The sequence below is a fragment of the Molothrus ater genome, chromosome 13, assembly GCF_012460135.2.
Source record: "Molothrus ater isolate BHLD 08-10-18 breed brown headed cowbird chromosome 13, BPBGC_Mater_1.1, whole genome shotgun sequence".
Taxonomy (NCBI): Eukaryota; Metazoa; Chordata; class Aves; order Passeriformes; family Icteridae; genus Molothrus; species Molothrus ater.
In genome coordinates this window covers 10,762,497-10,777,284 of record NC_050490.2, presented here as the reverse complement: position 1 = coordinate 10,777,284, position 14,788 = coordinate 10,762,497, and the positions used below count along the sequence as shown (strand labels likewise).

Genomic DNA, 14,788 nt, shown 5'->3' with positions numbered 1-14,788 from the left:
CACTGCTCTTACTGCCTCTTCAAAGTCCCCATGCTGGTGGCCAGATTGTGCAGCAGTGCTGTCTGTATAATGTGCTGTCTTTCTCTGTACAGGGAGGTTTTCTGAGGTTTTTCCCCAAGTAGGTTCCTTGCTCAGAGCTCACATTGCACCACTGCAGTGCCCTGGGAAGTTCCCTCTCCTTTTTTAATTGGGTCAGAGTTTTTTGCATATTGCTCTACCTTCAAATGAGGGAAGTTATAATCCCAAAGCAACATGGAGCTGAGAATTAAAGTACATACTTTAATGAGCTGGTCCATTGGCCTGTGGGAAGTGCATCTCCTGGGAGCTGAGTCCAGGGCTGGCAGCAGGAGCTTTGGAGAGAGCAAAGCACATCCCTGGGCGAGAGAACAAAGCTGCAGATGTTGCTCTGAACTGGTTCTCCCCCCAAAGTTTTGATGTTGTGTCCCTCATACACCAGCTAGAATAATAAGCAACCCCCAAGAGATTTCTTCTCCTAGTGTGTTAAGAAAATCCATTCCTTGTAGCCTTGTGTTGGCTTCAGAGGAGTGAAGTGCAGATTTTATCCCCAGTTCCACTTATTTTAGCAGCCCAGTGTTTTGTGCATTCCTGAGTTACAAGAGAGATTGTAAGAGAGAATAAATACAGACCCAGGGTTTCCTAGTGGATGTGTAAATTGACTCTTTTGAAGGAAAGAAGTGATAATTTGGTTGTGTGAATCAAATGTTGTGATTTAGGAAACAGATCCCATGTCCATTTCATCAGCTGTGTTCTGCCCCAGATTTTCAGAAATCTGAACAATTTCACCTAATGTCTGACATTTCTTAAAGATTGAAGAACTGGAGGAACAGTGCAATGAAATAAACAAAGAGAAGGAAAGAAATGCACAGTTGAGTAGACGTCTCCAGGAGCTGGAAACAGAACTTCAGGACAAAGAGCTGGTGAGTGCCCTCAACACAGAAATGGCATTTTCATGTTTGAGTGGGACTGCCTGCTTCTGTCCTTGGGTGTAGATTTATGGAGTGGCTCACGTGCCACCAGAGGCAGCTTGATGTCCTGGGTGTTGCCTGTTTCCAGGTTTTCCACATACAGTCCCTTGTTTGGGAGTGTTTCTCCATCCAGGTTCCATGATGTGCTATGTGCTGTGGCTGCACACTGTAATTTGGCAGGGGTTAGAAAAAAAAGATGCTTTTATGTACACAACACTTGTCCTTGTAGAAGAGCCAGTGGTGAAACTTGGTGCCCAGTGCCAGACAGATGTGTGCTGAGAACAGATTCATTTGACTCTCCCTGTGCCAAAAATTCCTGTAGACATCAGGATTGCCATTAAAAAGACATCATTTAGAAAATAATTTGGCATTTGTGTAACAAGTCCTGTTTCTTTTCTGGATGGCTCATAGTTTGCAGCTTTGCTGGTTTATGTTCTCACTCTGATCTCAGGACTAAAGCCAGGAGTGAGAAATTCAGATTCATCTAGAGTACAGAGTACCCCAGTTTGTCATTTCTGACGTTACAGGGTGTTAATTTTTCTAAGGAGAATGATGGTTTGGAACCCCAGAACAGTGGGGAAAATACTGAGAAGCTCTTTTCTTTCCATTGTCACACCAACCAAATGCTCTGAGCTGGTTGAAGAGGAAAAGCAGTGCAGGAAAGTTTGCCATGTGCCATTACATCTCTGCAATCTCTGGTGCTCTTAAAAGCTCTGCTGTTAAGGGGTTTTCTGGTGCTGGAAGGAAATAGTTTAGGGAGATGGATTTTGATACACTGTCATAAATATAGTGTTTTTCAGCTCTTTATTTCAAAGGAAATTGTAATGCTGTCTTCCCAACCTTTCTGTGGCAGTAGCACATAGAACAGCCCTTATTCTCTCCTAGAATTCTCCTCAAGGTTCACATTTTTACTGTACCAAATGAACCAGAAAATTGATCGACTTGTGAATTTTACGAGCCTGTCTTCCATTTACACTGAAAATACCCTAACTTGTTATAAAAATTCATGCCTACATTAGCATGTTCTCAATTAGCTCTAAACTACCCATAAGTAATCTTTCATGGCCTGGACTCCAAACCCACATGAAGTGTGCTGATGGCATTGCCATGTAAGAGCAGCTGCTGATTCCCTCCTGGTGCTTGTCCACCGAGTGGTTCCTCCCCCAAATCCACATCTCTGATTTTGGACAAGGCTCCTGTGGGGAGCAGTGTCAAATGCTTTGCACAAGTCCAGGTAGTCCAGGGGAACACCCCTGCTGCATTCTCTGGAGATCATCACCTACATGGGCAGTTTCTGGAGGAGGATCTTGCACTTTTTTTCAAGTTAAGTTGTCTTAATTTCCAACAGAGACATGAATTCCTACTGTTGCTCTTTCCATTAACTCCCTTCATCAAGTCTGCTCAGTTTGGGTGGTGAGGCCAGAACCAAATACAGATTTTTGGGGAGGGGGAAGGTGGTGTGCCATGGAGGAAAGCCCATTACTCCTGTGTTCTGTAATGATGTCTCTCTATGTGCAGCTGGTAAAGCCACTGGCCTTTTTTTTTTTTTGCTGTCATATGTCATTGAAATTGTCTAATTTGCTCTTTGCTACCATCTATAAATTGCTTGTAGGATTACAGCCATTCAGATTTCTCTGGTATTTAATACATCTTTTGCATAGTTACGTGGTTTAGGTTAAGATTTTATTAATAGGATTCATGGAATTCATGCAAGAGATGGGATTACATTGCCTGTTTTAGAAATGGAAAGTAAAAAATTTAGTGAAAAAATGTATTCTTGTAGAAAATTAGCAATTTTGGAATGCAGGCAGGTTATTTTGATTATTTTCCATCCAAATACTGTGCAGAATACAATAAAATATGCAAAGCCATTTCATCTTTTCAGATTTTCATTATGTTTTAAATTGAAGCTTGCACTAATATTTTTTCTTTTATGTTTTCAAAGGAACTGGAAGAGCTCCGAAAGCAGGGTGAAATTATACCAGAGCTAATGTCAGAATGTGAATCTGTATCTGAACAATTACAGGTACAGTTAGCAGTAAAATTAGTTTCAAAATAGTTGGTACCTTTCCTTGACTTCTTTTTTTATTGTAGCTGTATGCATTTCTCTATTCAAATGTCACTGTTTCAAGGCAAGAGAGGTCCAGTTTGTAAAAACAAAAAATGCTAATTACATGCAAAATACACAGTGCCATTCCCAGCACAGGAGTGATGAAACAGCTCCACTGCAGACATTGGTTTGCCTGGGATCATGTAGCATCCATCTCCTGCAATTCCAGGCTGTCCTGTATCCTGTGTTTGTGCTGCTCTGGGCTCATGGAGCTGCACCACTGCCACGTGTGTGGAGCAGCTCCCCAAGACCTGGGGGTAATTGCTGCAGTGCAGCAGGGCAGGCTTGGGGAAAGAGGCAGATGGGCACAGCTGCTCAGCACCAGGCTGAAAGTTCACCTGGGGATGTGTCCCTGTGCTGTGACATCCCTTTCCACAGTGCTGGCAGGAGCCCTGCCCCAGGCAGCAGCTGGACTGTGGGCATCACCTCCTCCAGTCAGGTCTTGTGGAAATGCAATAAATTAATACATGAAAAGAGAACAAAAATGAGCAGTCTCATCAATGAGGTAAAATCCAATCAATAAATAAGCCATCAGGCAAAGTAGAATTTAAAAAAATACCAATAAATCCCAAAGTGCTGAATAAAGCAACTTTATTCCTCAGACAGTATTTCCTAAGTTTGTTTTTCAAGGTTAAACCACTGTAGATAATTCTGTATGTAATTGATGGCACAGAGTCTAATTCTGTCACTGTAGCAATGACACAAATGTATGCACAGTTCATGTTTAAATCCAGCTGAATTTGAAGATATCAACCAAATGACAAAGTCTGATGCAAAGCATCTTTTCCAGTTAATCTGTGTCCTTTCCTGCGTGGGCTTTTAATCTGACACGCTCCTGTCACTTGCTCTCAGAGGTGCTTGTGTTAATCAGTTTACACAAGTTGGAGCAAACTCTCACAGCCCAGCTGCCAATTGTTGCTTTAATTTATGAAATGCTGCTCACCCTTCTTCTCTATGATTCATCTTATTGTCTCTTTTGTCTTTAAGGCTGCTGAGAAAAAGAACAAAGATCTTGAAGAGAAAGTCAGAACACTAAGGACAGAAGTTGAAGAGAACAAACACAGGCAGACCAACCTTAAAACTGAATTAAAGAATTTTTTAGATGTACTAGACGGGAAGATAGATGAATTACATGATTTCCGACAAGGACTGTCTAAACTTGGGGTTGACAATTAGATGGCAATAGATCTTTTTTGTAATCTAGGGTCTGGATGTTTGATGTTTTGTTGATCCCAAACGTGTGTTTTACGAAATATAACTAGAATGTTCCACTTGTTTGCATTGGTTTTGTACATAGAGGCTGAAATTTTGCTGTGGGGATTTTTGGTGGGTTTTTTTTTTTTGTTTGTTTGTTTATTTACCAAACCAATCATGCTGCTCACTGAATTCTGTTGAGATTAGAAACTTTCTATATGGCTGCTCTGGCTTTGTGGGGTTGGGAACAGGTAGAGGGTTCTGTCTCAGGAATCTGGAACTAGATCTACCTTAAAATGAATATGCAGTTAGTTGTTGCAGGGAAATTTATATCTTTCTTAAGGGCTGTTGCAACCATAGAAACAGAAAAGAAGTCTTTTTCTTGTCTGGACTACCAGCACTCTTAGCAGAATTGACTTTATTCCGTGGTGGAGCAGAGAGGTTGGCTGGAGCCCCTGCAGTTTGTAAAATGTGCCTGTGATGAGCTGCAGTCAGGAGAATCACTTCTCACAGATACCAGGATCTTTAGGGACCATGTCAATCAGGCCCAATTCAGCCAAAAAGAATGCAGTGGATTTCAGATAACCTCTGATGGAGGTTTCGTGTGCTTGCCTGGACCCATAGAGCACAAAGTCAAGAATGCAGAAATGAGTTCCAGCTCTTGAAGTCAGTGTCTCACCAGTCAGTGAGAGCAGCTTCTCTTGCTTAGCAGCATCACCTCTCTGGCCTTCAGTTTTGAACCCATCTAGTTCCATCATTATGTGCATCTCTGAAAAATGCCCACCTGAGTCTGGGGACGAGATATTTCTTTTTAAAAGTGCTATGTTGCTGGTTTGCACAGGACTCATGCCCCTCTGTGTGCAACTTGATCATTGTTGTTTTGCAGCAGTGAGGAAGGAGAAATGGATCTGAAAAGCATCATCAGGTTACTGGGAGGTGTTGCTCAGAAGCAAATTTCTGCCCAAGAGACTGGCAGGGCAATGGCCACGGGAAATTAAAGTTCTTTCCTAGAATTTCTGTATTCTCTGGCAGTAGGGTAGGAATTAGTCACCAAGTTAGGTTGTACCAAAAAAAAACCCCCTCAACCCCAGAGGCAGAAATGCTCTTTTATTCTTGAACTGATTATTCAGCAACTCTAAGAGTGTGTTGAGAAATTCAAGGTCATTCACCCTGGCCTTCAGTGAGGAGGAAATTCAGTTCATCAGAGACAGGGATGTAAAAAAGGTGAGAGAGGAGAATCCAGCCCAAGCCTTGCTCTTTCCCCAAGGACCTCCTTCAGCTTCTTTCTCTTCTTTCTCCATAACCTGTTTTGAGAGTGTTTAATTAATTAATTAATTCAGGAAAGTACTTCTGTGTACATGACATTGTAATTTGCTTGATTCAGACAACAGTTTGAGTAAGCACTGTTTTAGTGCTTGCCAGCAGGACTAATATAAAATGGCCATGCTTTTCTTGGAATTTCAGGGCTTTTTCCTTTTTTTGGCACATCTTGATTATTAAAGTGACCTTTAAAAGAAAGGTGGGTTGTAGATGAAACATGCATTGAATACTTTTTTGCAGATGAATATATAATCCCTGAGGTGGAGACAGGATCTGCAATTGTCCCTTGAATTTTCATTTCATCTCTTACTGTTACATTATCTTCATTGCCTGTTTTTTAGAATGGACTTTGAGCATTTTTGCTTTTACTCCTCTGAAACAATGGATGTAAAGCTAGGACCTTTCATAACTGTTATGACCATTTACGTCTCTTTTTAAAAAAATTTATTTAGGCTGTTGATATTTAAAAATAAAAATAAAAATCAGGTACATAGCATGTAGGCGTGTGAAAATTAGACTTTGCCAGCATGGAAGATTCAACAGTTGCATAATGTGGGGTTAGATCAGACTTCTCAAAATTGAAAATGACGTCAGCAAGTGTGTGGTTGTGCACAAGTAGTCTCCATTTTTAGTCTTTTTATTTGATAGAAAGTCAGATATACACCATAATTTAGCAGGCAGCTCATCCTGCTTCTCCTCTCCTCCCATGCTGCTTTTTGGTCTCTGCATCAGCTGGGAGCCGCAGGATAACACAATTAAGAGCTGCGAGCAATACTGGCAGTCAGGGCCCTGCTCCTCCCAGTGGTTCATTGCTTTTGCACCAAGGACCCTGCCCTATCTTCCTTTTACTGCTCAGTGATCTTAGGGCTTCTCTGTTTGTTTTAACATAAATTGTTTTAACATGATGCTGGGTAAAGGGATGCAAAAGACTCTGTGAAAAAATTACATTTTCTGGTTTAATCCAGATCTTTGTTTTCCACTTTAGTCGAGTCTGTCTCAGATCCAGTTCATTAGGAATGTATCAAGCCACTCTTAAATTGCAAGAGAAGTGTTTCCATGGGATTGCATCGATTAAACAGATGGAGTTTGATGGTGGCACATTAAGCCAGTGCATAGCTGTGTCACAGGCAGTTATTTCTGGGTGCTTAGTGCCCACCAGAGGAGCAATGGAGTGTCCTTAAAGAAATCCCTGCCCTGTCTCTTCTGTCTTGCCCCAGATGTATGTATCACATATCTGCTATTGCTCTGATGCTGAGTCCTTAGGGATGCCTGTACACAGCTTTAAGCTTCAGGCCTCCAAGGGCTTGTTTTAATTGCCTTCTTTCTTTTTCTTTCCCAACAGCAGTAAGTTGAGAGCTACTACGTATAATCACTTAAACTCCCCAAAACTCCATCTCTCTTAAGCTTTCCATCTCTTTAATTGGATTTTTCCTCTTCAAGAGAAAAAAGAAGAATGGCAGTGCATGTTCTCAGGAGTGTTTGGGCACCAGCTGCAGCTGCCCTCTCTGGCCTGTCCCTGTCCCTGTCCCTGTCCCCAGCCCAGGGCACCGATGGTGTCACACACTGCATATTCCTTGGTGCTGTCTGGTGGCCCAGCACTAACCCCTGTGCCAAACTGAGAGCCTCCCACTGCTCCTCTGAGGCTCATCCCAGCACTGAAATGCCTCCTCTGTCCTGATGGGAGCACCAGGGCAGCCAGCCTTCCCCCACCAAAATGCACACACCATGCTGTGGAGGCACTGACCCTCCTTTTGTGCACAGCTGGAATTTCACCTGTCCCTGCGGGCACCCTGAGTTCAGCTGGCAGACACCTGCTTAGGGATGGCCCTAAACACTGCCAGGGCCAAGAAATACTCACCCCTGTCCAAGAGAGGATCTGCAGAGCTTGGTTTTACTTGTTACACAGTGCTGGGCTAATCCTGGTCTCCCTGTGCCTGTCAGCAACGCCTTGGTCAGTGCTCCACTCCCACCCAGCCTGAGCACATTTACAATTTACAGGGGGCTGTGCCTCACCTTGGGTGACCATGAGTTCCCTTTCTGGGCACAGGTTTCTCCCTCTGAGTGGTTTTTATGGCAGGAGCTCTCCTACCTCACTTACATGGTCTTTCCTTAACAAAGGGCACGTGCTTGGCTCTTCCCTGGTGGGTTTCTGTCAGCTGCACCCCACGGGTCCTGCCACACTCCATCCTGCCCGCCTGGCATCTCAGCCTGGGAGCTCCAGCAAGAAAAATCTGTGCTGGCCTCCTGTGGCACCAGGACAGAGTGTGACTTGCTGACCTTTGGGTGAGATGCTTCTTTGAGGTGATGTTAGAGCTGCTGAATAATGCCAGGGTTTGAGGGGTTTTGACAAAATGAGAAATAAACAAGTGTACCTTGTATTACATAAAAGCAAAAGGGACATAAAAAATGAATGGAGTTATTTTCAAGGGGAAAGAATATTCCATTAGATATATTATGTCACTTTTTTGGAAAAATACCTTAGTCTCATATTAGGAATAAATTATTTCAAAATGAAAAAATGGAAATTTGTTGCACAGCTCAGAATAAAGAAGATTAACCTTTTTGGATTTTTATTACTTGGCTGAATCTTTCTTTGCCAATTCTGACTCAACTTCACAAGTAGTTCTGTTTGGCCTAGAAGTCCATTTTCAGCAAATGCAGTACTTTGCAGTGTTCTGTCTACATTGGTGTCTCCTTTACTAAGTGAGCTCACTGGAAGAAAACTCTTTTCTTTAAGAAATTCAACACCACCTGTCCTTTTCTGTATCCAAGCATTCAAAAGATGTACTTTCTAAAAACAGCTTTACACTGGGTTCATCTGTGGCCAGAAAACAAATGTTATTTAGACAATATCTTTTTTTTTTTTTTGGACAAACACCTGATTTTGGTTTTTATGTGAGTGATTTAGGGAGAACAATTTTTTAAAGCTGCTCATTGAATTAAGGTGAGCAGGAGGGGTTTCTGCTGTCCCTGCCACTGCCATTGTCTTACAAGGGTACCAGCCAAAGCACTCTAGTGCTCACCTGCCCTGGCCAGAGACTGCTCAGTGGCTTGTTGGGCACACTGGCAGCAGGGCACAAACTGTCCAGAGATTTCTCTTCTCTTCTCTTCTCTTCTCTTCTCTTCTCTTCTCTTCTCTTCTCTTCTCTTCTCTTCTCTTCTCTTCTCTTCTCTTCTCTTCTCTTCTCTTCTCTTCTCTTCTCTCTTCTCTGTGCTGTTTATTTTTTCCCAAGTCTTCATTTCTCTTCCTTATTAGTTTTTTGCCACCTTTGGCTGTGTCATAAGTGACGGAAGGAAAATTCCCTGCCACTGTCACCACCTTGCAGTGGTGGGAGTTCCTCAGCTCTTCCTTAGGCTCTTCCAAAGAGTTATCTTGGCAAAACTCTTCAAAGCATCAATGGTTTGTAAGGAATATAGTGCTGTCTTCCTGAGCCTATGGATTAACAGAGATAAAACCCCTGTCAGGGTGAATGCCTCCCTCAGCTCAATGTGTGCCCAGGGCTAAATCTGAAGGGAAGGGATGTAAGGGGATGCAGCAGCAGCAGCAGCAGCAGCAGCAAGGGTTTTTTTGCTAATGTTTCAGCAGAGATTTCAGTGAAAGATGTGCTCTGCCCATGAGCTCTGGATGGCCACACTGATCCACCACCCCCCTGCCTTTGCCCAGGCAGTTCCAGGCTTGTCAGGCCTGTAAATATCAGAATTCCTCAGCATATCACACAGGGGGGTGACAGGTGCAAGGGCAGCACAGCTGGGAGAGCAGGGCAGCCATGGCTCTGGTTATGGTCAGGTACTTCCAGCCAAAAATAGGAGAAGCTGTTCCTGTCCCACAGGGCCTCAGCAGTAGCAGGGACCTTGCAGGAGGGCAGGAACAGCTTTTGGGAGCTGAGGGGCAGCAAGGGGTCCCGGGCTGGGCTGGCAGGCTCTGGTTGTGGGCACGATTTAGCAAAAAAACAGAAAGCTACTCTAAGGTCATTTTTCTTTCCATGGATGGTGCTCAACGAGCACCTGTGTGTCAGGAAAAGCCATCCCCAGCCACGAGGTGAATCCAGACACAGCCAGAGAGCCCCAGCTGCCCCCCCAGGCTGGCCAGGGATGCTGTGCCATGTCCCAGGAGCTCGGCAGGGCTTTAGGCTCACCGTTGGAATGTAAACCTGACGTGAAGTTTGCACATTTTAAATACCATTCTCTGCAGGAAATGATAACTGAAATAGGGTCAGGAGATGAATGATAAATGTGGTGAAGGTGCTTCCCAAAGGAGGCTCTCCTGCAGGCTGTGAGCAGAGCTGGTCCTGGCCAGGAGGGCTTTGCTTGCATCCCTGGGGGATGTTGCATGTCCAGCCTTTGATTTTCTACTGTGTTTTATGTTAGCTCTTCTTCTTTTTTTTTTTTTCTTTTTTTTTAAGCAGGTAGCCTGAACATACAATCTTCAGATGAAGGTGCCTATACTTCCAAAAATTTTATATGCACATTTTGAAAGTTAGTTAATTTAGTTACCTAATAATAATGGTACATACAAGAGAGGCACTTGAGAAAAATCTGTCTGCTATTGTATTTTTGTTTGCGTTGGGTTTGTTTGTTTTTTTAACACTGGTCAGCAATAATTATTTTAGCCATATACTAGCTAAAAAGACCGAAAAGTAAGATTTGTGAACTAAGCTTCTAAGTTTGCAGGATTTTGATTAACCTGGGTATGTGATGAGGAAGCTATGCTCAGTAAAAGAGTATTTTGCAGTATTTAGATGTTTTCATTTAATTGCCTAATAGTGATCATGAACATAATATTCTATAAATCTCATCATGAATGAAGAACAAAGCACATTGTTTTTAACATGAATATATCCCTTGTAGTTGAAAGTTCTGAGAGTGTACTAGTGTGGTCTGCTATACCAAAATATTTAGATTATTATGAGGTTTTAGTACTAAAGATAAACATACACCCTGTTTTTACTGTTTCAAGTAAAGTTTAGTGAATGACAATTTGTTGATATACAACTGTGGGAAAACACTGCAGTGCTCTAAATGTATATTTTTATTTGGGTTTATTATATTTAGTATATGTTTCAATGAAAACTGAAGTGTTTACTACAGTTGGATCATTGTAAAAACATCTCTTACCTCATTTTGTCTGCTGTAAAAAAGTACTATCCTCTTTTTTTTCTTTTTTCAAATTGACCATAGACAGTCAATGTTAATATTTAGACTCCTAGTAGCAGTAAATGCTGGGTTTTATATCTATAAAATGAAAACTTGATTTTTTTCTTTATGAACTTATATAACTTTGTGATTTTTATCTGATTTTATTGTAACATAAAGTTGTTTTATGTAAAAATATATAGTTTAAGTAAAATCTCTTGTCTTACTGTCTTCATTGACTTCAGAAAATTAATATCTTTGAGGCTGCAAGTCTGAACTCAATGGAATGCTATCCTTTGATCAGAAGAATGTGATTTTGGTCTATATGTGTGGTATCAAGACTTGGAAATCTCAGAGCTCTTTTTCAAGTGGTGGAGCTTTAAAATGTTTGTCTTGCTTCACTTTGCTCCATTAGCCCAGTCAGAGGGGATGCAGGATCAGTGGTACTTACCTGACTGGAAAAGTAGAATTTATAATTATTTGGAGATGAAATTTTGGATTTATTGAGTACTGAGAGAGGCCTGTTGTCAGGAAGAGGCTTTTTGTTGCCCTGTTTGGGGTATGCTCAGGACTGAAAACCCTCCTGTGTTTGCTGTAAGTGATGCAACTTCTCCTGGTGGCAGCTGAAGCTGCTTTTGTCCCTGGAGGAATCACCTGGGACTGAGGATGAGTCTCTGTGTTGGAATGAGGGATGTTTGGGCAGCTCAGCAGCACAGGGCAGTTATGGGAGCCCTGGGGTGAGGCTGCTCTGTCACACACACATTTTATGAAAAATCCTTTCCTTAGGATTTTTTCTCCTGAGAAGCTGAGAGGCCTCAGAATGAAATGTAACCAATGATTATCTGCTGCTGTGGAATGCAACAGGTGCATCTGTGACTGGTCTCATGTGGTTGCTTCTCATTAATGGCCAATCACAGTCCAGCTGTCTGGACTGTCTCAGTCAGTCACAAGCCTTTGTTATCATTCCTTTTCTATTCTTAGCCAGCCTTCTGATGAAATCCTTTCTTCTATTCTTTTAGTATAGTTTTGATATATATCATAAAATAATAAATCAGCCTTCTGAAACATGGAGTCAGATCCTCATCTCTTCCCTCATCCTGACCCCTGTGAACATGGTCACAGCTGCTCCCCAAGGCTGCAGCCCAGGGGCACCTGGAAGGGAGCAGCACATCCCTGGGAGGGAGAGGGAGCAGCACATCCCTGGCAGGGCTCAGCACAGACAGTAAATACATCCTGCTGCAGGGTTTCTGTCTCTGCACCAGGCCAGGATTCCCCAAGGGAAATAAGAGGTCTGAGGACTGTAAAGTGGCTGTGGCTCATTGTGCCTTTGTTACTCTGGGCTACAAGGCTGCAAATGTCAGCTTTGGGGTGAGCAAGAAACTCATCTGCCCCTGACCTTTAGTCAGAGCTCTTCTACCAGGAGCCATCAATAGTTCTGACGAGCAGTACAGCAAATTCTTGCAGTCTCTGAATAACCAGGTACTACAAACCAGTAGCTAAAAAACCAGCTTATGTGCATCACAGTAAAATGCAAGTAACACTCTCTAATTCTTAGCAAAAACCACCTCCATTTATCTATTTGCATTTGCATTATTATGGGTGCTAGGACAACAGAAGTATCTGTGAGTACATCCCATCACCTACAGTTATCAGAAGGCAGCCCCATTCTGTCCCTAGCAAGCTGGTGGTCCCACAGTGGACATTCCCACTCCTCCATGTGGGCACTGGGCTGGGCACAGAGGCACCTGTGTGGTACAGCCACACCTGGCACTTCTGTATCCTGTCTGCCTCATTAAGCCCAGGGTACATTTTTAGCATCAGAAAGTCTCTGGTTTGTGTGAAGGGCTGCTCCTTGCCAGCTGTTCGTGGTGCAAGTGACCAGGGGTTCCAAAAGAAACAGCCTGCTCTGGGATCTGGGGTGAGTGATGCTGCCAGCAGCAATATCTGCTGCTGCTGTCTGTGAACCTTTAATTTTCACATTTGACTGCATTCCTGTCAGAAAGCTCAGGAGCCTCCTCAATGGACTGTGTCCTTCCAGAGTCAGACATTAAAAAGTGTTTTACCTGACTGTGGGCTGCTGAGCTGTGATGTGCCACCTCGGGAGGTCTGATGGAACATGAGGTGAACTTTAAATCAAACGTTTGACTCTAAATGAATGAACTACCCTTTAATATGTATTCCTTTTGGACACTTTGGATTCCTTCAACAGCATAGGAAAAGATAGGCCATAATTTCCTTCCTTTTGGAGGAAAAGCCCCAGCATGGCACCATGGGGGAGGCCTGTACAAAGGTAGTACAGGATGAGATCCCTGAGCAGGAGCAGGCTTGCTCTCTCCATAACACATGTAGATGGTGAATAGGTTGAACTTACATAAAATTCAACATTATTCAGTCCCACACACTTTTAATTTCCCATGCTTTTCATCTAAAGGCATGTCTGCACCAACAAGGGAAGAAAGGAAGATATGTTAATTATATATTATTAGCTGTCTCCCCACTTCCTAGAAGACTTGAGCATTTTTCAGATTCACTGCATACATTTTCTTTTATCGCTTTTTACTCCTGAAAAGTAGCCAAAATCTTGTATAAAATTTTAATTATTTACAACATTAAATATCCTTTACATAATCAGCATTGCCAAGCAGAGCAGAAGAGCAGCATCAGTGAGACTAATACATAATGGGCTGATCTCCTGAGAACAACTGAAACGTTAACGTTAGATACAAAAATGTGTCAGTAGCAGCTGAAAAGCCAGAGACAGGTGGATGACAGGAGCCAGGCCTGACCTGCAGTGGTGGTGCAGCCCTGCTTTGCTTCCGCTGGAGCAAAGTCCAACCATCCTTCAAAAACAGAAAAAAAATGCCCTGCCAGGTGCACTGCCAGGTTTGATTTCAGTGAGCAGGGCTAAACATGGCCATGCAAGGCTCGTGAGGCAGCTCTGAGAGGGCTGTGCCAGAGCCTGCCACACGCTGCTCCACTTTGTCACTGCCAGCGTCAGGGCAGCACTGCCACGGGGCTGCTCAGGCTGGGCAGATCTGAGACCTGGTGGATTTTAAAAGCACAGCTAACCTTTGCAAGGCAAACATTCCCATCCTCTTGCAATGATGCATTGCTAGGAACGTGTAACAGATCCCTGCAGCGAGTGCTGCTCAACCCTGACCTCTGCCCATGAATCTTTCAAAGGCAGATCTTCGTGCTATGAAGTCCCCTTTGGGTCTCAAAACTTTTCCTGAGCATTGAACATATTTCAATAACTTCAGAAATGTTAGATCATCTCAGAAGCACTGTCTGCAAGGAAATGATCTCTAGACAGAAAGCTGCATGTTGAAAATCAGAGATTTTTGTGAGTCAGCGGGAGGCCCAGCTTCTGCTTTTGAGGCTGCATTCCAGTTGCACTGGCACAGCAGCAAGACACAGCTTACTGAATCAACCATGCTCTAGCAGAGCTTTGGAGACCTACTATTCTCCACCACAAAATGGATCTCTTCATAAATACCAGCCCTCCTGGTGGCAGTGGTTGTACCCAGGACCCCATGGCTAAAGGCCATGCAGCCTTCCAGGACCACGCTTCCATACCCATGGCTGGATGCCATGGAGTGAGGGCTTAAAAGGCCCTGAACAACATTTCTTGACAACAGTTTGCATTTAATTAATCAAGTTTATGAGCAGATACATCTGTTGGCACATGAAGCACATTTGAATTGAGTATTTTTGTTTTCCTTTTGTGTCCTCTCCATTCATTAGTACTGGCAGTCTATGAAAAAGAAATCTTTGGCTGCTGTAATCAAGAGAGATTGAGCTCTCGCTTTTCTCCTGACTTTTCATCATTGAATATGATTTGTGGCATATGCCCTGGATTGTGCTTAATGTATGCTGGCTGGAGGGAATTCAGACTTTTGGGGAATTATAAATAATAGCAGCACTGGCAACATTTTTGCATTATCATGTCACACTGAAAACGTATCAGCTTTCAAAGCAATTTACATTTAGTCTTTTGCCACTTATTTCGTTGCTACCATTAGCCGTGGCTTTAATTTTTCTCTGG

General features: G+C 43.0%; 1 protein-coding gene across 5 annotated transcripts in view; it reads left to right on the top strand.

Annotated features, from left to right (window-relative positions):
* HOMER2 (homer scaffold protein 2) overlaps positions 1–10,957 on the top strand; it is a 64,568-nt gene extending 53,611 nt beyond the window's left edge. For all 5 annotated transcript variants that reach the window (XM_036389606.2, XM_036389604.2, XM_054516224.1 and 2 more), the window contains 3 exons: positions 828–938; positions 2,932–3,012; positions 4,084–10,957. In XM_036389606.2, coding sequence (XP_036245499.1) covers positions 828–938; positions 2,932–3,012; positions 4,084–4,272 — 381 coding nt within the window. In that variant the 3' untranslated portion in view covers positions 4,273–10,957. The remainder of the gene's footprint in view (positions 1–827; positions 939–2,931; positions 3,013–4,083) is intronic.
* The last annotated feature ends 3,831 nt before the right edge of the window (positions 10,958–14,788 follow it).